General features: G+C 40.5%; 1 protein-coding gene across 1 annotated transcript in view; it reads right to left on the bottom strand.

The window, feature by feature from the left end:
* Nucleotides 1-5,210: 5,210 nt before the first annotated feature.
* Nucleotides 5,211-24,430, bottom strand: part of LOC134227687 (organic cation transporter protein) — a 103,820-nt gene continuing 84,600 nt past the window's right edge. Inside the window, exons 5-7 of the mRNA XM_062709344.1 lie at nucleotides 19,772-19,917; nucleotides 7,420-7,595; nucleotides 5,211-5,964 (exon numbers count right to left, since the gene is read on the bottom strand). Coding sequence (XP_062565328.1) covers nucleotides 5,877-5,964; nucleotides 7,420-7,595; nucleotides 19,772-19,917 — 410 coding nt within the window. The 3' untranslated portion in view covers nucleotides 5,211-5,876. The remainder of the gene's footprint in view (nucleotides 5,965-7,419; nucleotides 7,596-19,771; nucleotides 19,918-24,430) is intronic.

Below are 24,430 nucleotides of genomic sequence, written 5' to 3'. Positions count from 1 at the left end.
CCCTGGAGGGAAGAAAAAAATTGCGTAATTAGAACATTATCCACTTCCCCCGCAGTGTTTGATACCTGGGGTAAGTGTAAAATCTTTGAATTATTTGATTTCTTGGTACAAACCACTACCAATTGAATAAGATTAGTTTAATTATATTATAATGGTCACCTGTGATATAAATTCACTTGAAAAATGGACAATTGATGCAAATAAGAATTGATTTTATGGATGCAAAATCAACTTTTAGCGAAACCTAAAATTACAGTTCAAGCGATAACCGTTTTAGTGTATGTATTATACAATCTCGTATCTCGTCAAAATTCTGACGAAGTTCAATGTCTGCAATTTCTATTACCATGTTTTGACCCGTAGCTCCTCCTGGACTCCTTCTAACCAGCCAGCATCCTACCGAACGTTGCGACCTCCTGATGAATTTCGTCCGGCGCTACCCACGACTTACGTGGCCGATCCATGACCCCACCGTGCCACGTGACTTATGCGGCAGATTCTTCTCATATCTCGTCAAACTTCTGACGAAGCTCAACGTCTGCAATTTCTATTACCATGTTTTGACCCGTAGCTCCTCTTGGAATCCTGCTGACCAGACAGCATCCTACCGAACGATGAATTCCGTCCGGTCCTACCCACGACTTACTATCCAAGCATTCTGTTAGAATTGGAGCCTCAATAAAATAATACGCATTTTGCCTTAGCCTGGCTGGCCTGAAAATTAGTTTGTAAATCAAAAGTTCTTAAGACAATGTTTTGAAAGACTTTTGAAAGTTAACTTTTGATTCAGCAGAAGTCCTAAATATTTAGCTTTGCTAGACCTAACCCCATTCATAGTGACAATATGTCTGATGGAAGGTTTCAAATAAGGAGCTCTCGGCTCAGATTTAGAATTCTGATAGTTTACCTACCGTCGTGCGGGGCTTCTTTTGAAAAATCGGGGGCTACTTTGGACATTTTGAAACAAGAATTATAACGTAAACTACTCTCAAATTGCCATTGTCACCATTCGGGTGTCTTGTTAATAGTTGGATGGCAACTTTCTGTTTCGAATTTGGTGTTATTTACTTTTAGTTTCTTTAGAAAATCAAAAATCCAAAGTAGCCCCCGGAATCAAAAGAAGCCCCGCTCGACGGTATACTGAGCGATCTGATAAATAATGGATCAGTTTAATAATGTACAGATGAAAATTAAAATTCACCAATTTTACAATCAAACCTTCATGCCAAACACTGTCAAGTGCTTTCTCTATATCAAGAAGAGCAACTCCAGTCGAATATCCTTCAGATTTGTTGAGTCGAATTAAATTCGTAACTATTAATAACTAATGAGTAGTTGAATGCCCTGGCGAAAACCGTATTGCTCATTAGCAAAAATTGAATTGTCATTAATATGAACCTCATTCTATTTAAAAATATCTTTTCAAACAGTTTGCTTATTGGAGAAAGGGAACTGATTGGGCCTCAGCTGGATTTTTGTCCGGCTTTAAAATTGGAACAACTGTGGCGTTTTTCCATTTATCCAGCACCATTTCACTACAGCCTCCACTAATGAACCCACGTTGATTGCCAGCGACCATGTACTTCGTTTTGCTGGTATTGGTCGTGAGTCCAATCCTCGTTGTCGCCCATTAAGGTGATTATATAATAAAACCAAAAATCGGCCATTTTGTAAACCACGTGCTTTTCCAATATTTTTTTCAAGGTGATTATAGAATGAAGCCCGTGGTGAATTTCAAATTCACCACACGTATATTGACATACATATCCAAAAGCCCAAATCTGGCGTAATTGTTTTCGTACAGTGCCGAAACTCAAATTATGATTGTTCAGCATAGCTAAGCAAACGATCTACCATTATTTTAGCCCCATACGCGTTATGCTTCTTTCATCTCGTTCTCTTGAAAAAAATATTGGAAAAGCACGTGGTTTACAAAAAGGGCGGATTTCTGGCTTTATTGTATAATCATCTTAAAAAGGCGCAAAAGCCTCTTTCACGGCACGGCGATTTGCACACCAGCTCTCCTAATCGCTATCTCGAGCGCTATATTGAACAGTAGATTCGAGAGTGCATCACCCTGCTTCAATCCATTTAAGGTAACAAATGATGTTTATAATTCATCCGCTAACCTTACACTTGATTTCGATCCGTTCAACGTTATACGAATCAGCCGTAGTATAATTTGCCATAATTCATTCCGTTTTCCTGAATCGTACGCCGCCTTGAAACCAATAAACAGAAGATGTGTAATTAAATATAATATAAAACGATAATATGTATAAGACTTCAGTGGGCTGGTCTCTTAGTGCGAATGTCGGGAGAAAAAATAGTGAAAGAACCAAATAGAGGCCAGCGACTTCGTGGAAGTCATCAGTATCCCGGGTGCCTTCTAAGCAATTTTCACAATTCTTTCGCGGTTGTATTATCCGCCTCATCTAGTTTCCTGTAGTTTGCTAGTTTTTATGTTTATAGGGATTCTCATTTTTTAGGCAAGATCAGCTTGAGACCGATGCTGTCATTAGGAATGTAAAACATTTGGATTTATTAAATTCATAATGAGCAAAATTTATTGATTCAGATGAACTTCAAAACGGAAATTAACATTAGTTTGTCCATTCCCCTAAGGCCCTTGCGTATTATATTGGTTTCAAAGTGTTCTGGTGTTCAGATCTTACTTACTTACTTATGGATCCTGTACACCTCCGGTGGTGCAAAGGGCCGACTTGAAAGATCTCCATCTTGAGCGTTGCCCGGCTATTGCTTTAACCTGTTCCAGTCTAATGCTTGTTTACAGATTTCGTTTCCGCCCCTACGTAAAGTGTGGCCGACCCAGCCCCACTTCCGATCCTGAATTTCTGTTGATATCTGCCTCTGGTGACAACGACGATGGAGCTCGTTGTTTGAGATCCAGTTGTGAGGCCACCAGGGTCGAATTATATACCGCAGGCATCTGTTAATGAAAACCTGCAGCCGGACTAAAAATCGGAAGCTTGGAGGTTAAGTTTAATCGCCGATGGCGATGTGGGTGTCGGCTCGATGGATTAGTTGACGGGTGGCTTGGATTGACGGTTCGGTCGACTGATGGCAGGACAGCACGTGCTGGCGGATGACGATAGTCACAAAACTGGATTGGTTTGGCTTGTTGGACCGGCCGTCGGACGCTGTGGCGGACGGGTGACCTTGTCCTCGATTTGTTGTCGGATGCCCAAGATGGGTCGACGGGTGGTGGAACTCACTGGATTGCCGATGGTTCGGCCGCCGGATAACGGATTGCGTTGTACTTGGTAGTTATGGCCAAAAAGGGGTCGACGGCGCCGAATTGCCGACGGATGGCGTGACTCGTTGGGATGGTCGACGGATGGAGCGATGCGGAACTCGTCGGTTTGCCGACGGATGGAATGGCCGGTTGGAGGTCTGACGGGTGACGTTGTTCTTACACGATTTGCGGACGGATGTCCAAAATGGGTCGACGAATGACATAACTCATCGAATTGCAGATTGAGGGTTCGGCCGACTGATGGCGTGGTTCGCCGGAATGGCCGACGGATGGCGCGATGTGGAGCTTGCAGGTTTGCCGATGAATGGTTCGGCCGACGAATGGCGTGGCCGGTTGAAGGGCTGACGGATGACGGAAATCTTCAAATTGCCGATGGAGGGTTCGAACGACTGATGGCCCGATGCGTGGACTTATCCAACGGACGGTAAAACTCGCCCAATTTAGCCCAAAAGCAACCGGTTTCAGAAGGAGTGCAGGCTCTCCAGTCATCAAAACTTTTAACACAATTACTTTTCGGAGGGAGATCGCTAGCGAACTATCCACTTTGACTGTCGAAAACCAAGCAAGCACGGCTTCGCATTGTTCGCTTCCAGGTACCTCATTTCGGCTATCGTCCACATTCCCATCCGTTCCGTATGCCGCAGTACTAGCATCCTAGCTACCAACGAAAGCCTTCATGCTGCTACCACGCAAAGTTGCACCCACCAGAGCAAACAGTGTTCTAAACCGACGCAATCAAGTTCTTCTTACCCAGATATTTGCTCATTTGTAACGCTTGACGGTTACAGATCAACTATGTCTGGTATCCAATCGAAATCAACCCAGCATGTCCATACAAGTCCATAGAGCCCTTACGTATTATGTGCAGTACAAATAATTTGCAAGACGGTGCAGCAGGTGGAAATCGTGGTAGGGGCGTGGTGTATTTAGCTTAAAATCAAAAGGGAGTGATAATTTGACGTCCGTCTCAACTTCAACAGCCACATCAATTATGCGTGTGGGAAGACAGCGGTTGGTTGGAAGGTTGCCGCACTATCCAGGATCATGTCAAACAATTCTGATAAGCAGTAACAATAACAAGGTAACAACTAGCTGATGTTGCAACATCAGTTGAAAAGTATAAGGCCCAGCAGGATTCTCAGACTGGAGACGAAGCGAAGCATATACACTTCTTAATAACACCTACGTGATTAATTTGATCTGGAGTCTGAGATAACTTAGCTTCCCTTTAGTTATGTGATATTTTTTTTCGGGCAATCAAACAAGATGTTTCATAAACATTTTTTTATTTATAGTAAAACTGATTCCATTTATTTACATCTTAAATTCTTTATTTCTACAACAATATAATAATATATTCACTATTGTAGTATTCAAAGGTAATGCGTAATTTATATACACAATGATAGTTATGCGCAATGACACAACATCGCAATAGTTCGGGACGAAATATGCCAAACTGCGGGATACACTGGCTATTACGGTTTTTATTTTGAAAAATCGGAAGATTTGTGATATTTGACAAACCCACAGAACGGCAATCGTATTCGAACGGTCTACACGTTGTTTTTGTGTGAAATCAACTCCGCATTAACTCTGAATACAACAACTGTACTGCCTGTAATTGCATTTGTCCCATCTTTGCTAGATTTCCTATCCATATGGGACATATAATGCGATTATAGGCAGTATAGGTTCTAAACTGAAATGTAAAAGGGTTATTGTTCCGGTTCTTCATCTCATAGCTCTTATGATTATCATATCAAAAGCATAGAATTAAGAAGCATCATGTTAATCATTTGTTTTTTTTTGCATCAGTGTACACGCATGTTTACAAAAAGACAACCGGCAAAATTGATGCTTCTTTAATTAATTTCGAGATGAATTTGTTATCTTGAGATGGAGAATGGAACAGCTCCTCTACAAACTTGAGTATAGCTATTAAATTCTTCATTATTATTTTCTATAGTCCACATGTTTTGCAATCATCTCAACAGCTGAAGCACATTGATACGTAGATCATGTTATGTCGGTGCGGGCTGATTATCCCATCAGGGAAAACCAAAAAAAAACTTATCGTAGAAACACCGGACTACAGTCGGCCTAGGCGCTACAACTCTGTTCACCTGCTGAAAGTGAGCTGAGCACATGTACTACCTTTTGCTGGAACATATATCCTACTATTTTTACACCCTCGTAACAGCACTGTACTATACATGCTACATATAACGCTAATAGCTAACTGTGGTAAACCGACCCGCGAACATTCCACGCAGCCAGCACTTTTGATTGCACCCGTTCGTCAATCTATCATTGGACAATCGATTTGGAACCAGCCCGTTCGAACGCAGTATATACCAGAAGAAGCGTACCCATCAACGTCCAATGTGCGTTTCATTCGTCCTATTCACACTAAAAAGCTAAGTTTCTTGTACTCTGTCATCAATCGGCAACCGCACGTGGACCCACATTTGTAAGTGTTTGGCGAAGTATGCGGTTCAAAGGAGGAGTAGAGGGGGTCAGCAGGACCCATGCGGCTTTTATATGTACATTTTGGTCCCATCAGCAGCAGCGTGGTAGACAGGCGGCCACGCTCACCTCACAGGAATATGCTCTCGTTCTGAGCAAATCCGATGTTGCTCAGTCCATTTTCCGAGCTGTCCCGCGGAAAGTGTTTTTGTATGCGCCTGAAAGTAGATTTGTAAATGGTTGATTCAATAGAAGTGCTAACGGTTAATGGAAATGAAGCGAGCAATTTGGATTAGGGTAGCCGTACCCTTAGTAGAGGTAGTGCTTTTTGAATGCGTAACTCATTTAATGCTATAATAAAGAATTCTCAATACAATTTACAATGATTACAGATGTTACACGGCAGTTTTGTCCAATCTGTTAGATGCGACGAGTTAAAAAAACTAAGGAAGCTGTAGCTATTGTCGGCGTAGCACCAAATTAGAATTCGGAAGTAGGGACTTCCGAACCGAATTTTCTTCCGAAGTTTTATCTGTCCAACTAAATGTTGCGTTGTTTACCATTGTTTACATAAATAAATAAATAAGTTGGGTAATTTGCCGGTATATCGACAAAAATCCTTCTCAGGTAGAAAATGTCGTCTAATTTTGTACCGGATAGACCATATTAGGGGTTAGTATTCTGCCCAAGATTGCATATTTCGGGACTGATTTGCGATTTGGGCGTAACTTATTTTGTAAACAAACATTGAAAGGCGAATTCCTGTTAAAGTAGGCATTTCCGTAGAAAACCACGGTATGTATAAGGGAATGCGTTTTGGAGAAAAGCGCTAGTATTCTACGCAATTCATAAAACAATGTTTGTTCACAAAATAAGCTACGCCCGAGTCGCAAATCTGTCCCAATTTGTAACATTTGAAATATTTGTGATTTTGAGTAAGGCTCATGAATAATTTCCAAAATCTAGCTTGGCGAAATTTGAAAGTTTGTTTTAAAAATTTCGAAAAAACTACCAAGTTGTTTTGTAACATCAAGCAAAGTAACCGCATAACTGTAACACAGGAAAAGCATGTCATGTGTGCCTAGTTCGTTGAGCAGAAATTAACGCAATTAATTTGCACTCAAATATCAAGTGATGCAAATATTGCTGCCAAAGATTTCAACTGCAAAAATTGTTTGCGCCATTTTCGTTTTTTTTTTTTTAAAATCAGTTAGATTTTCATACTAATGTGCCATATCACAAACATTATTGTGCCATCTCTCCCATGTCTACTTTTGTCAATTGTTACAAACATGTGATCACGGGCAGTACCATCCTCTATTAAAATTTTAACTAAAATTTTTTTTTCAAAAATACTACTATTCTTGGCGCAAACAATTGTTGATGGTTATTAAGGATGGTTATTAAGAAATGATATAGATAACATTGTTTTTCATATTTGGATAGTGCTATTTTTCTCACCTTACTGTAAAAGCAACCTAGATTCTTGAAAAACCGTGGTTATTCAAAAATAGGCAACCACTGTTTGTTCAACAATTTGGCTTGATTGGATAACAGTATGAGAGAAACAGCGTGGATTAGCGTGCAAACAACAGAATCCATATCAATAAGCAAATGTGCGAATGTTTAGAGAAAATGCAACAATAGAACAGAAAACGGTTCAGTTATCTTACCTCGTATCTTCATCGGTGGACCGCGTGACGCTACTAGCCGCACTGGCTCCACTTCCGCTCCGATGCCTCTGCTGATGCTTTTTGCTAAGCTTATCCTTGAGTGCCATCAGTGACAGCCCACCAATTATGCTGCACACTCCCATCACCGTAATGGGCAGATATTGGTCAACGTGTTCCTGCAAATGCGGATGAGAATTGCGAATGAGAATCGAGAGTGCAGTCCAGTTGACTGAATACTTGAGTAATCTAAATGCCAATCGTCCTTCGCTTCGGGATCGAACCAAAACCACATATGAGATCCATACTTGACTAAATGGGTTCAGTCAGATGTTGTCAATATACGTTATATTGCATATAGGAAGAATTGTTTTCCAGTATGCAATAGTACGGATGTAAATTGATATCTAAGAATGCCTGAATAATTAATTCAATGTACTACAGAACTATAAAGTTGATTTGCGAATGTGTTGCTTTCCTTTGTCACGCGTTGACCCATTCTTACCTTCTTGATCCTTAGACAAACAAAATATGTCATTGGTTTCGAACGTATAATATGAATCATGAATCTACCGTCCATAATATAAGATTTTCTGAATAATCCAGTCCGATGAATGAAGCAGCAAGAACTTTTATGGCATTTACTACCAGAGTGTAAAATAATCGAAATTTTTTGGTGAAGTCCACCTTTCTTCACTTGTCAGCTCACTTTCAGACGCATTCATAGTCGGCACTGGACTGTCAATATTCGATTGAATATTAGTCATTGAATATTTATGCACATTCTACAAATCGATAAATTATCTGAAATCTAAACACGTTTTAAATGAGTGAAGTAATTTATCACATAGAACTGATTCCGATTTGCATCAGTGAGGCACTTTCAACGGTAAACATCAATATAAACAAAGCTAATTTTTTTTTTGTTAAATATCTTGGCTGTGCATATGCACAGCATATGTTTCGAAATGGACAAATTGATATGAAATTTGCGAAAAAGAATCCACGTGTCTTGGAGGGACTCGAACCCTCAACCTCCTACTCTCTAGATAGGCGTGATAATCCCTACACAACAAGACCACTTAAAGGAAATTGGACAGGATTCTGCGTCGAATGCAACTTGATGCGAGTAAATCAGTTGGAGATAAATGCTTGAACAATCAGTGACATTTTTTGCGCGATTTTTACGTTAAAATTTGTATTTTGGCAATAACTTCCGTGCTCATAGTCCAATCTGGCTCATTTCCAAAAGAAACCAATAGGACAGGAGTCTGTGTCAAATGCAGCTTGTTGCGAGCAAATCGGTTAAAGATAAGTACCTGAAAAATAATGACCTTTCTTTTAAAAAAAACTGTATTTTGTAACCTCCGAGCCCATAGTCCAATATGGCAAATTCAAAGTGCTTAAAAAATGAGTGACATTTTTTGGGTCGTTTTGCGCACACAAACAGACATCACCTCAATTCGTCGAACTGAGTTGATTGGTATATAACACTATGGGTCTCCGGAGTCCGGGTCTTCTATAAAAAGTTTTTTTTTTGGGCGGTTACATAGCCTTTACGTATACTTTGTATACTTAGTAGGGAAAGCACCTGTCATGCGAACTGGGGTCGTGGGATCAAACCCCACCGAAGGGGCGGTTACTCTCCAATACCTTTTCCGAACTAAATCTATCACATGTTGTACATATGCATAATCAAGTTTCAGACATAGTAATTAATTTCCACTCCGGGTGGCTTAATACCCGGCATATAGGCAATTAACTTTGAATGTACAAATAAAAAGTGTTCAGGCTGTTTTTTCAGACAGGCTTTTCAAGACGCGTGTTTTGCTATTAGAACATCGTCTATATCTTTTTCCGAGTTAGGGGAAAATACCTATTCTTGGCAGTCTAAGACATTCGCCAAATTGAATGGTAAAAATAATTGAAAATAATAAATATTTGAGTTGAAATATAATTACAAAATTCCAGTTTTCATTGTAGTTTTCCAACTTATCAGTCTAACTTTATGTTTGTCATAGCTTATCTCTTGGATATACCTTGTTTTACAAACATAAGAGTTGAATTTCACAGTAAAAGTTCATTCAAGCATTTTTGAAATAAAAATCTAGGTCGGCAACCCTTGCCGATGCTGCAAGCCATGTAAATAGTTTGGAATACGGACAAGAATAATTTAGACGTTGTTCGGAATAAACCTATATCAAACTATAGGAAATCGCGTTAGTTTTTCAAATATGATTATATTTATAGTGAAATTGTGATGTGCTCTATGAGTTGTGAAGTGTATTTTGAAAGGATTCATTCGTTTTAGCTTGAAATTGAGTGGAAAACAACGGCGTGAAATGAGATGAATCTGCTAGTAGCAATCGAGCAGTGCATCAAATGAACAGTTCAGAGGTAGGAAAATGAAAATGAATGTGTTTTATAATTTTGTTTTTAATAATTTGAGTCTTGTGAACTAAAACATTACTCAAACGGAATTTTAAATAATATTCCAAACATTGGAGAAGGTGGTCTATTCATTATTGTGTGAATACGATGTGAGAAATTGTAATCAAATTGATTTTTTATTTGGTTTATCGACGGTTGAGATTAATATACGGGCTGTTATTAATATGGGAACAGATACCCTAAAACACAGGTACAGCTTAACTGGTATACATTTGTATGCTCTTTCTTTGATGATTGGTGTTCACTAAATATAACAGCTTTTACCACAAACTCAGTAAATTTATTATAAAGTAACAGGTCAACGTTTCTTCTATTGGCATAGCAATTTCTATTATCAGCAATGGATTTGCTCCCTTTAGCAACTAGACATGGAAGTGAAAAACTGGTAATGTATTGGTGCCAAATGCTGGTTGTTTATATCCTCCAGTAGTAAAATTCATTCATATTAATCGGCTGCACGCTCATCTCGCTTCACTCAATTTTGGAACAAACTTTATTGTTTATCAAAACTGGCTTAACACAAAACATTAATTTTTAGCCTTGGCATAAATTTTATGTCATGTACACAGATAGGCAAAAGCATTTAAACACATTGTAAAACAAATTTCACCCATATGAAGCCAACAAAAATCAGACGTGAATGGCAGATAGGGTACCCGTGTACCCAGATATTGATATTTTCATTACTTTTACCATTTTCAACCTATTTGAATAATGTTTGCCATTTAGGAGAAGGGAACTTATATGCTTTTTGTCCGCTGCCAAGATTTACATCTTTTGTCTTTTGTAATGCCTTAGAGTCGCGTATGCAAAAGCCTATCAACTTGTTTCAAATATACAATTTGCTCTTTGCGGTTCTTACATGATATGTTTGTTTCATAAAAAAAATCATGGTGGTTGTGTACAAGACACGACCGCTTGACGTAAACTACGTGAAACCAAATCCATACACATAAGAATGAATATTTGTCGGTCTGCCCTTATATACTAGGAAACGGCATGAACATTTGTATGTAGAGGTTTTAGCGAACGATGAAGATTCTTATGATGATATTAGACCCCTCCTCTTCTGGAAGAGGGACTCTCATACAAATGAAGTACACATTTCTGCTTTAATCGAAAATTAATCTTAAAAATGGAATCCAAAATTTGCAAATTTCGAATACTTAACGTCTTTTAAATAATATAAAAAGTATATATTTAATCAATTTTAGGTAAAACGAAGCTCGTCGGTTCTGGAGCCACCCCATTCTTACATTACGTTTCACAGTTGAATAATAGATAATACCCTAAAAGTAGGCAATTATTTATGGTTGAAATGCGCTATGTAGGAACGGGAATGATTATAATTTTTTCGATGAGCTTGGAAAGTATTGAAGTTGCAAAAGGAAAGCGGTCCTGTCAGCCACATAAGGGTTAAAACACTACGGTGTTGCTATCACTTTTAATATAATCCATGGTCTGCGTAAAAATCCGAATAGAAACATTTGTATTTTAACACTTTTTTTAAATAAATGCCATCGCCGGATATTTTGTTCGTATTTTTGCTGAAATCAAATCACATAGAATTGTGCGTGGTATCTTTTTAGCGTGTGTTTGATATGCTCACAAACACATTCTCTCGCTCTATTCCGAAGTGTGCTGCTGTCAAAGAAAACGAACAGTTCCGATTTTATTTAGTGAAACATAGAGCAAATATTGCATAAATTTGCTCTTTGTGGTAATAAATCAAGTGGTGATAAAGTGTAAAAAGTAGTGTACGTACTTAATTTGTCGTGTCAAACGCAATAAAGAGGAGAAACAGGCGATCCAAAAAAGTAAGTAACAGTTTGCTATTCGTGCGCTGCTTTCTTTGGCAATGCAATAATGGAAAGGATTTCGAAGGTGCAAATTTGTTTCGATGATGAATTCATCAAATCTTGCTACTTTTACACAAACAACTTATTCAAATGAAAGCTTAGACTTGAAATTGTGTGATTGAATCAAAATAATGTTCATAAATAGTGTATGTTTGCTGGAAAATGCAAATATTGTTGAGGGTGCCAACAACTGTCGCACCCTGCCAATGCCGTATTCTACCCTATATCAATTTATTTGAAAAAAAAATTACACTACATATTAAAATTGGTAAAATTTGAGATAAAAACAACATATCTCCAATTTTTTGACACAATAAAGAACATGAGTTGTTCTTTTGAATGCCGTGTAAACATACTTTTATTTGGTTTGCCCCAAATCGGAGATATCAACTTTCAAAAAAATCGTATTTTAACAGAAAAACGATCATAACTTTTGATAGGCAAAGGACATTGAGCATATTCACACATCAAAAGTTGCATTTTTTTAGTTCTAAAGATCACCCAAAGATGACTTTTCCGTAAAATCGAAAACAAGACAAGTGAATTTGTTTTTCGAGGGCCGCCCTAAGCCAAGTTGGTAAAATTGCTCTACATAAGCCAACTTGAGACCTACGGAAAACATTTTTTTATCGAAATTTATTAGAATAAGCTGCGTTACAATTTTGTAGAGCATTGCATGTCAGTATTCCGTGAAATTTATTTTTCAATTTTATCGTATACTGGGCAACCCTATGTTTTGATAGCACTATAATGATGGCCTTACTATTTCGAACAACTTTGCAGAACAATTTTTTTTCTAAACAATATAGTTTTGGCGTAAAATGCTCTTTCCGCGTACATATATCTGTATCCTAGCCTATACATAGAAATGTTCTTGGAGAAGCAAAGCGATCTTACACTTCAGCTGATATATTCTATACCCATGCAATGGCTAAAAAATCACCTGAGTTGCGGCCGATCCAAAGATACTGGACTAGAATGAAAATTAGAGTTTTGATCCAACATTTTGCATCATGAAACATAAAATGCTGTATTGGTCCCGCGCGGTAATATTTTTAATTGGCTAATAATAATAACGTCAACATTTTTAATAATTTGACTAATTTCAGGTTAGCTTCCCGAAAAGCCCATCTGTTATATCACTTGTATACACCCAGGTATTTTTTTTTACGCGGTTGGAATTCATTAATTTCTCGGTTAACTCGAGCTTTCACAGCTTTTTTAAATACCCCCTGAATTTTTTTTTGAATTTTTTTTCGTGGAGTTTACTCATTGTTTCATTGACGCTAAAGGTTTTAAACGACTAAAACCAAACAGTATAAAAAAAACCCAACTTAATTCACCGAGTGGTGACACTGCCTTTCTCGCATTTAGCCAAGACACCAACCTTATATGGCGCTTACATAGGGGGAATGACGGCTTTGGCAGGTTTTGTTCTATTATTGGCAGGGGGGTTTTTTATGACTGACTAGGCTCAAATTTGGCCTAAACATTCTTTGCATATCAAAGAATATTGTGGCCAAATTTCATAAAATTTGGTCGACAAAAACCCCCCTGCCAATAATAGAACAAAACCTGCCCAAGCCGTCTTTTCCCCTAGTTCGATTCCATTTTCTTAATTACTTTTAAACGCAATGGTCGATCGTTATCAAATTCAATAGTGATCAACTAAGGTTTGTCCCCCGTCACAACTTGTTGTGAGAAAATCGGTTAAGAATTACTATATGAAAAAGTGGCTAATGTTTTTTCGGTTTTCGGTTTTCCACACACACACATACACACGGACAGACAAGGGGCAGCAGGGACTTTGTCCAATGGCTTGACGACCCCTCCCCATGGCCACTGCGAGTTAGACCGGGACCATCGTCCCACGAGCAACTCGTGGGACCAAAATGGAAAACCAAGTCAATTCTTCAATTAGTGGTAGTAGTGTAGGCAACAACCCCTTCGCAAGAGGTGGATTGTTCAGGTCTCCGCCTAGGAGGCCAGAGACAATAGTCGGCAGCTCAGTGCGCAGCGCCAGCGTGGGTCACTTAACCTTCCTCTCGGCTAAAAAAACGCCGTTAGAGGTTATTGACGGCCCATGGCTTGTGGAGACGATGAACCGCAAACGCGATGGGCTTTCGGCCTTTGAGGTGGCGACGGAACAGCTGGACGCCATCATCGACTTTGCGTCATCGAAGCATAATATCAGTAAGGACCTCAAGAGGAGCTTGCAGAAACTTCGAAAGTCGATGCTGGACGCCAAGCTGGAGAGGGCGGTCGGGACGGCCAAGTGTAAACCCGTGAAATCGGTGGAGTCGAGGTCTACCCAGACTGAGGCCCAAGGATTTGCGGACTCGGGCAAGGTCGAATCGACCAGAAACGTGCCAGCGAAGACGGTGGTACCAAAGTCTACCCAGACTGAGGCTCAAGTATTTGCGGGTACGTCGGAGCAGACACAAAAACGGGGGAGACAGTCTCCAGTGGATGAGCTCCCTGGGGGCCGCTCCAAAACGCGGAGGGTTACTACCCCGAACAAGGGTAGTGGGGCTGGGAAGCTGAACCCCGGCCAGATACCTCCAAAACCGGGGAAGGAAGGACCTGGAAAGGTCCGTCCACCCAGGAAAGACGGTGGTAAGGGGTTACGGCAGGCTGAGAGTTCTCAGCCGCACCAGACCAGGGAAAAAGAGGGGGATGACGCCTACTGGACCCTGGTCAAGAACAAGAGGAAACCGAAGACGTCAAGGGTCGAAAAGAAGGCCCAGGCGAATGAGGGTAGCAAGAAGTCTAGGGTAGGCGCCAATCGCTCCAGGGGCGATGCCCTAGTCATCACGGCGGACGAGGCTAAGTACTCGGACATCTTGAAGGCGATGAGGAGTGACGTCAAGCTCGGTGAACTCGGCGCCGACGTACGTCGAATAAGACGTACCTGGATGGGCGAGATGATCATCGAGCTGAAGCGGGGCGTCTCGCAAAAGGGCGCCGCGCACAAGAAGTTGGCGGAGGAAGTCCTTGGCGAGACGGTCAAGTTGAGGGCACTCACGACGGAGATGAATCTAAGGGTTAAAGACCTGGACGAGATCACCGAAGTCGAAGAGCTCGTCACGGCACTGCGGCGACAGTGTGAAGTGGAGACGCCCACAGCAGCCGTTCGGCTACGGAAAGGTCCGGCAGGGACGCAGGTAGCATTGGTTCGGCTATCTGCAGCGGACGCCTCCAAGGTAGTCAAGTTAGGGAGCGTCAAGGTGGGATGGTCGGTATGCCATGTGGGCATATACGAGCAACCCGAAGTTTGCTTCAAGTGCCTGGAACCGGGGCACAAGCAATGGAACTGCAAAGGCCCTGACAGAAGCAATCTCTGCCGACGCTGCGGATTGGACGGACATAAGGCACAATGCTACACGAACCCTCCCAATTGTTTGATTTGTTCCAGCAAAGCTGTGAACAGCAAGCACCCCATGGCAGGGTTCGATGTGCCCGGCGTTTAAGAGTGCTGCAAAATCACAGTGCAGGTAACACAGCTGGCTTGCTCGGCCTCGCCCGAGTGTTTGGTGTGCGCAGGTTTAGAGGAAACGGCGGAACACGTGTTGTTCGTGTGCTCACGTTTTCGCGCAATGCGTGACCACATGCTTGCCACATGTGGTCTGGACACTACCCCGGACAACCTAGTTCGATGTGTAAAGATGAAGTTGGCTGGAACGCCGTTTTATCGGCTATCGCCCAAATCGTCTCGGAGCTACACAGAAGGTGGCGCGTGACTCAAGGATGGCTAGTTCAGGCGCAAATAAGAGGTGGTCCAAGGGATCGGAGTCGGCTTCTTGGTTATACCGGTGGTCATGCTCTGTGGTCGAACTCGATCCTTTTATCGAACAAGTGGCCGCGCGAAGAACAACATGGTATCGTCGCTTTCGCGGCGTCGGTCAACCGGGCGGGTTCCGAGCCCGAGGACGGAAAGGGTTCCTCGTCAAGGCTGGGGCAGGCGTAGGCACCGCGTCGGCAAGTCCCTCTGTGTGTTGGCGAATAGACCCTATCGCAGAGAGGTCAATTTGGGGTGCACACGGCATCATCATTCTTGATACCAGTCGTGCAGAGGGAAGCAGGCGCGAAGTCGACCCTTCCCACCTTCCGAGGACATAGGGCGTGGTAAGGCCACCTGGAAAGCCGGCAATGCGTTGGCACGATACCATGGTGTTCTTCTAAAAAAGCGAGTCACGAAGTTCGATGCTGCAAGGACACGCAGCTAACCTCGAGGGTGCGTTGTGCACTGGCCCCCTTTGAAGCATTACTTTCTGGTTGTACCGAAGGGACTATGGGCTTGGCGGCAATGGAAACGGTTTAGCGGGTCGGGGATGTAGTCCTGCCTCCCTCGTTTGCTATTGGAGGTGATCCCTAACCCCGCACTTCCTGGACAACCCAGGATGTCTGTTGAGCAGATTCCCCCTCCATTGCTTAGGAAGAAAAAAAAACACACACACGAACAGACAGACATTTGTTCAGCTATATTGGTATATAACATTGGTATCCGAGACTTCTATAAAAAGTTCGATTTTGGAGTGAAATGATAGCCTTTCGGTACAACTTTGTTGTACGAGAAAGGCAAAAACCTGGGTGTAGTTAAAACCAAAATAAAAAAAAATCTAAAATTGCTGAAATATAATTTTGGACTGATACTCGCCAAATTTCGGGAGAGCATCAATCTCATTGTTCAGGCCGTTTCACACCGCAGTACTTTTTCGATTTTTGTAATAGTTAGATGTGTTTAAAAATATGGGTTATTTGGCAAAGCTGAACTTAAATAAGTCAAATAATCGATTTAAAATAATTGGGAAAGATTTAAAGCGAAAAATGTTGGGTTAGGACTTGAACAAAATCTTATGAGTTTATTTGAGAAAAAAAGTTCCAGCATTCAGATGTATTGATGATATATAATTACGCTTTAAGATCCATTAATTACGTAACGCAAAAATTGGCTATTTTTGACCCCCTCCCCCCTATGTCACACTTTTTGTATGAAACATTTGAAAATTTTGTATGAATCGTCACACTTTACACAACCCCACGCTCCCCTTTAAGCGTTACATAATTTGTGGAAGCTACGTAAGGGTATTGCATTTCAGTTCCTGAAAATTTCATGACAATCTGTTAGTAGGCTTATTTTTGGAGAGTACCGTAATCCGGGGGAACATTGATCATTTTTTTAAACGTTTTGTAAATATTTCCCCTGTAAGTGAAATCATAGCTTTTTTCTTCAGATTTTTAAAAGGAGTACTGCTACATGTAGAACGTATGTTGTTCTTATTAATTTGATAATAACTTGTTTTAAAATCTTTTTTGTCGAGTTTTTTGATTTTTCAATTTGGGGTGACTTCATCAAAGGTTTCGATCATTTATCTCTTAAAAATTATATTGAAATAAAAAAAGAAAAACGTCTCTCAAAGCGAATTGATGTAGATGAAGCAATGGAATAACTAACTAAACTAAATTACGATAATATTGAACTTTTTATAGAAGGCTCGGAAACTCATAGTGTTGTATACCGACTCAGCTAGACGAACTGAGCTAATGTCTATCTGGTGTGTGTTTGTTTGTGTACGTATGTGTATGTTTGTAGTAATCCTTACCCGATATTCGCGTAACAAGTTGAATTCAATTTTATAACTACCGACCATTTATTTTGAATGTTATGAAGAAAATGGTGAAATTTTCATTTTGTAACGTCCATAAAGCAAACGTCTGTAAACACCTAAAGCACAAAGAACAGACATGGATGCTCGAACAAAATTTCTTGCAAAACATATGACAACAATTGAACCGAACCTCAACGCAATCGACGTCGACATTGCAAGTCACAATCTCATTTTGACAACATAATGTCGCTGGTATACTCTTGCATTCAAAATGACACTAACGCACAGTGACATTTTTAGATGATGCTAGCGCCAATACTGCACGGGATACGGCGACAATTCAAATCATTTCAAAATGAACAGTAAAAAGTTATCAAAATATAGCGAGTGCAACTTCAACGTCTGTTCTCTGTGCCTAAAGATAGGCAACTATAGTTGTAATTAGGCGATGCGCATCGATTGTTTCGAGAAAAACATCATTACTGCTAGGTGGAATTATGTGGGTTTTCCACAATAAAAATTTAAAATTTGAAACAAAAAATATAACAGGAAATAATATTTTATTTATGTCTTGAAAATGGTGAAACTGGTCAGTGTTACCCCGGTACTCAAAATTACCCGGGATTACGGTAGTTCTTAGTGATGCAATTTGATTCCGAACACCCTTTAGGGGTAAGAGGGTCATCTTAACCACAAGATATGGAGAATGATATTGTAGAAAATCATAAGGGTTTTTGCATGGATGTGGCAGAGCATGGAATGGCATACAGACACAGTTTTCTACTTCTTCTTCAATGGCTTTACATTCCAACAGGAACTCAGCCTTTTTAACTTAGTATTCTATTAACATTACCTCAGTTATTAATTGAAAGGTTTTCTATGCCCATTGTATGTTGTGTGGCAACGGCAAGTACAATGGATACACTATGTCCAAAGAGTCGAGAATGTGTCCCACTCGAAAACATATTTTGACAGGAATTTCCAATTGAAATTGCAAATCATTGCAAAATATATTTCATATTTTAGCCCCCTTGGTTAGGTGATCCCGTTTTCCTCTAAACTTGGCTTAATGGTTTGTCACCATTACGTTAAAATTGATCCTGTAAGATTCATGCAGGTGTTAATACCAGGAAAACCATCCCACTTTCTCTGATAAAGGATCGAACTAAAACGGCTCGACTAGAGTGCTGCAGCTGCACGAGGCGAATAATCATTGAAATTAATTGCAAGAAACTAAATCAGTTGAATTAATTACAACTGATTGTTTCATGCAGCACAGCCATAGGCACTAGACAGACAGGTTGTAGATGGGAATCGTGCCGTCGGCTGTAACCTGTGGGTATGTCCATTGCCTATCCTTCGGTAGGGAAATCGTATAGGGGAGAATTGGTCAAAATGCACCCTTAAGCTTTTTTGATGTTTTCACCAATAAAAACAAGAATACCGAACCATTTCAACGTGCAGATGTAAAATTTACAAAACCAGTCACATTTCACAATTATCTCCTAATTAAAATAACAAGGTTTTTGTGACTTTCTAACGTTTTGAGACTTGGTTTAGGGTGATGTAAAATGTTTGTTTTGTCTTTACAGTTTGGACGAAAAGCCTACGGTGAAAGGTGAAAGAATCACTAATCGTAAAATTTAAGTAAAAATAAAGGGATTTTGCCCAATTTTTCCATTGTAGCTCAATTATGAATAACTAATATTGAATTGAAATAGTAACATTCGTTCGGAAATGTCCTACAAAAGGTTATATGAGTAAAATTATGAGTCAGACCGTTTGGCTCAGTGAGTGCGTTTTGCACTGTTTTCCCCTAAACAGACGTGTTAAATGGGTCATTGGTGCAACCACCGAGAGGAACTGATGATGTTGCAAATGAACCGCAGAGGATCACGTTCCTATTTGCTTGGTTACAGCCATTGAGGCATGAAGTTGGTAATATGTAAATTAATGCAAGACATGCATTGCATGCGCCAATGGATTTGACTGAACGAATGAATTGTAGTAAGATTCGAAAGTATTTCTGTAAGTAGCTGACATCAAATGCTATGGGAATTGTTGTCAATGAAACGTTCAATATTAGGTATCCGGATTGTTCATTGTTGCTATCTTATAGAAAAGTCGTAACGAATAATTTGCAATTAAGCGTTGTTAGGGCTCTAGCTTTGAGATTATGTCAAGTAGCAGGTTGAGTTTACACCCATAAGTGTTTGGATGATTCTTTATCTAGCTTGTGTCAAACCATTTAAAGCTTAAAAAGGAAGAAGGAAGGAAGCTGAAAGTGGTGAAAAAATTGAAAAAGGAAGTAGGAAACGGAAACAGGAAAATGGAAGACGTGAACAATTAAGTTTCGATGGAAAATTAAAGCGATTCCGACAACAACATTGAATTATTGAATAAAATGTTCGACAAATAGTAATCACATAATCTTACCAGCAGCCACAGGTACGGCACAATGATGAGCGCCACGCCAGCGGCAAAGTTTCCGGCACCGACCCCGAGGTTTCTCATCGTGGTTGGATATTGGTAGGCTGTGAACGTCGGTATGATGGCATTGCACGCCCCTACGGAACACTTGACTGTAAGTAAATAAAGCATGCAATAAATCGATCGTGAGCAAATATTATACCAATTGGCAACACATGGGGACACACAGTGTAGCTTTAATCTAACATGCTATTAAATGCTAATTAATTTGGGTCGTGCCTACGATGCGATAGCGAGATGTCTAGAGAACAAAGGACGTGTCCTACTTGGGTGACTGAAAGTTCTCGCAGATGGGAATTTTCCTTTTGGTGTGACTTGCTTTAATTCTAGTCGTGAAAGGTAAAGGGACGAATCATCTACTCAGCTACACACTTGAAAAAGAGTTTTTGAGGTGCTGTAACTGGTTAATTAATTAAGGATAGGAAGCGGTGTCACGTTCGTCGCATAGTGGTGACCTAAAGTTTTCTGCTATTCGTCTATGTGACCTTTCTTTTGTTTGCATCCATCACTAGATAAAGGACGTGCAAGAAAAAAATTACATAATTTCTTGGATAAATAGGTTCAAAATTTGTCAAACAAGAATAAACCGTTCATAGTGTTTTGGCGGTTGTTTTAAAAGTCAGCCATAGAATGCAACTCTCAATCAATCATGAATTATTGAACTACGCTGGATTATGTTTTTACGCGATTTAATATTGCACTTATCCTAAATGTTTATCGCATATTATATACCATGTGAGTTTTCTTTGAATTATTTAGGATTTTTTGAAACATATTGCAAAGACTATTATCAATAAATTATCAATCAATAAAATTATCAATAACCTTTATGATTTAGGTCGTAAAAACAAAAATCGCCCCGTCGATATAAAAAACTTCGTTATCAATCACGTGTGCAAAACTGTACCAGATAGCACATAATCATACCGAAGAATCCTTCAAACAGCTGTAAAATATTAGCTATAATTTGAGAAAGGAAATTTCGGTTCATACCCTTCAGCGTTGCGTCCCAGATGCTTCTGTGCTACAACCTTGAGATCATCATCTTCTTCTTCAATGGCTCTACATTCCAACTGGAACTTGGCCTGCTTATTAGCTTAGTATTCTATTTAGCATTTCCTCAGTTATTCATTGAAAGCTTTTCTATGCCCGCCATTATTGCATGAGTATGTATCTTGTGTGGCAAGTACAATGCCACATTGGTCCAGGTAGGAGACAAAGTGGTAATGAGTTTTTCAAGCCGAAAATAGCAGAGATAGAAAAACATTTTGTTCTACAAAGTTGTTCCTAACGCTAAGGGGCTTATTGAGGTTTTCATAAAAAATAGGGTGGGCCACATTTGAATAACAAAAAAATGAGAAATAAAACTATTTTATTAGCAGAGATACGAATATACAATGTTCCGCGAAGTTGTAGTTCAGCCAGTTTCCAAGAATTCTGCACAAAAAAAAATATTTCTCTAGCTCTCAAATTGACTGATTGAGCGAAATTTTTCCAAGTTTACTAAGAGTGCCCCTAAAAAGCAGTTTTTTTACTCTCACTTTTTTGTTTGAAATTTCTCAGCAATGTGATGTTCAGACCACTTTTTGAGCTTTGTAAAACCTTTTTTTCTAACGGCTGTATCTATGAATGGCGCAAACATTTTTTAAATCTGTTTTCTCGACATTATTCTACTACTTCCAGGCTCTATTTCAAGGTGTTCAAATCAAGAGGATAATAGAAAGTAACCCCTATTAACTCATTGAAAAATTACCGTTTTTTCATTATCAAGCACTAATTTGATATTTTTATGTGTTTTGCTTCCATGACATACTTCGTGACGCCACACCATTTTGTTATAGAGCATGAGCAGAAGCTAATATCTTGAAAACAGCAGTTCGTATGAACTTGATATGAATAAGAGGTAACATGACAAAACATAATAACAAAAATTAATATCCAAAATACTTTAGGCATAACATTATCAGATATTTGAATACAAAATGAAAAATAATTTTACTATGCCTTTGATATTGTAATAACAACATATGTTATGCCTCGAATATTTTGCATATTAGTTTTTGTTATTTCACATCTTATACATGTCCATAATAGGAAAAATCCCTGCCACCTTCAGCAAAATGTTTGCGCCATTCATAGATACAGCCCTTAGTAGAAAAGGTTTTTTTTTTCGAAGAAATGGAGTTTGAAAGTAGTAGAATAAGGTCGAGAAAACATATTGAAAAAATGTTTGCACCATTCATAGATACAGCCCTACAGCCCACACATACAGCCCCAACGTTAGAGCAAAACTGCTTTTTAAAGGGTCACCCTATTAAACTTGGGAGAATTGCTCTAAATAAGTCAATTTAAGAGCTAGGAAAATAATTTTTTGAGCAAAATTCTTGAAAACTGGCTGAACTACAACTTTTCGGAACACTGTATATCCGTATCACTGCAAATAAAAAAAAATGTTTTTCATTTTTTTCAAATGTGGCTCACCGTAATTTTTATGAAAACCTCAAATAGGCCCCTATCCGTTAGAAACAACTTTGTAGAACGAGTTTTTTTTCTATTTCTGCTATTTTAGGCTTGAAAAACTTATTACCGTTTTGTCTGCTACCTGGGCAACTGTGCAACTATGCCTATAAGTGTCCAACCCAAGAATATCCTAGACCAGACAGAGAATCGAACTCGCCATCTCCCGATTGGCAATCCTACGCCTTCGATCGCAAGGCTACTATTTAGAGACCTTGAGATCATGTATCTGTTTATAACGCAATTACGATACGCTAATGTCACTTTTCATTGACATCTACGGTGAAGATTTCATCATGGTAACTGGAAGACGGTATAGAAATTCCACTCCAAGATACCAACAGTTTGTTCCTGGTGATAAATCTATCCAGTCCGAAGTTCTTCAACGAGTGATTCGATTACATCACTAACCCTGCGGTTTATCCTATTTCACTCATCGAGACACAATATCGATAGTGAAGCATAGTATAATAAGGTCCAGCTATCTGATGATTCCGGACAGTTTTCACCTGTTTTCACCAACATTTTTCATTACACGAAACAATATTTTGTTTGGCATTCTCACCAAAAGGCGCTGAAAACTCGAAGTATTACGACGCCAGCGCCTTTAGTTGTGAAACGCTCAATAAATAAAATTCAGGCCGAGCCTTTTGGTTCCAACCAGCAACCGGACCAGTTGGTCACAACAAATTTATTAGACCTGTGCGCCGATTGAAAATATATCGGCGGCGGCGTGATAGATCATTTTTTGCCAGCTGCGGCGTCACGCCTTTGGTAATCAGCGGCGTGGGTCAGCGTAAACTTATTTCATGCTAAGAAATTCATACACAAATTCCTCCGTTAATTGCACCAGGAATTCCTCCGGAAGTTCCCCTAGGAATTTCCCCAGATGTTCCTCTGGGAGTTCATCTGCAAATTCCTTCGGAAGTTTCCCAGGAATTCCTCCGGAAGTTCCCTCGGGAATTCCTCCGGAAGTTCCTCCGGGAATTCCTCCGGAAGTTCCTCCGGGAATTCCTCCGAAAGTTCCTCCGGGTATTCCTCCGGAAGTACCTCGGGGAATTCCTCCGGAAGCTACTCCGGAAGTTCCTCCGGAAGTTCCTCCGGGAATTCCTCCGGAAGTTCCTCCGGGAATTCCTCCGGAATATCCTCCGGAAGTTCCTCCGGAATATCCTCCGGAAGTTCCTCCGGAAGTTCCTCTGGGAATTCCTCCGGAAGTTCCTCCGGGAATTCCTCCGGAAGTTCCTCCGGGAATTCCTCCGGAAGTTCCTCCGGGAATTCCTCCGGAAGTTCCTCCGAGAATTCCTCCGGAAGTTCCTCCGAGAATTCCTCCGGAAGTTCCTCCGGGAATTCCTCCGGAAGTTCCTCCGGGAATTCCTCCAGAAGTTCCTCCGGGAATTCCTCCGGAAGTTCCTCCGGGAATTCCTCCGGAAGTTCCTCCGAATTCCTCCGAAGTTCCTCCGGGAATTCCTCCGGAAGTTCCTCCAATTCCTCCGGAAGTTCCTCCAGGAATTCCTCCGGAAGTTCCTCCGGGAATTCCTCCGAAGTTCCTCCGAATTCCTCCGGAAGTTCCTCCGGGAATTCCTCCGAAGTTCCTCCGAAGTTCCTCCGGGAATTCCTCCGGAAGTTCCTCCGGGAATTCCTCCGGAAGTTCCTCCGAATTCCTCCGGAAGTTCCTCCGGGAATTCCTCCGGAAGTTCCTCCAGGAATTCCTCCGGAAGTTCCTCCGAATTCCTCCGGAAGTTCCTCCGGGAATTCCTCCGGAAGTTCCTCCGAATTCCTCCGGAAGTTCCTCCGGGAATTCCTCCGGAAGTTCCTCCGGGAATTCCTCCGGAAGTTCCTCCGGAATTCCTCCGGAAGTTCCTCCGAATTCCTCCGGAAGTTCCTCTGGAATTCCTCCGAAGTTCCTCCGGGAATTCCTCCGGAAGTTCCTCCGGGAATTCCTCCGGAAGTTCCTCCGGGAATTCCTCCGGAAGTTCCTCCGAATTCCTCCGGAAGTTCCTCCGAATTCCTCCGGAAGTTCCTCCGAATTCCTCCGGAAGTTCCTCCGGGAATTCCTCCGGAAGTTCCTCCGGGAATTCCTCCGGAAGT

This window comes from Armigeres subalbatus, chromosome 3 (assembly GCF_024139115.2).
Source record: "Armigeres subalbatus isolate Guangzhou_Male chromosome 3, GZ_Asu_2, whole genome shotgun sequence".
In the NCBI taxonomy this organism is placed as follows: domain Eukaryota; kingdom Metazoa; phylum Arthropoda; class Insecta; order Diptera; family Culicidae; genus Armigeres; species Armigeres subalbatus.
The sequence above is the reverse complement of the archived record's forward strand: the minus strand, read 5'-3'. Positions and strand labels throughout refer to the sequence as shown.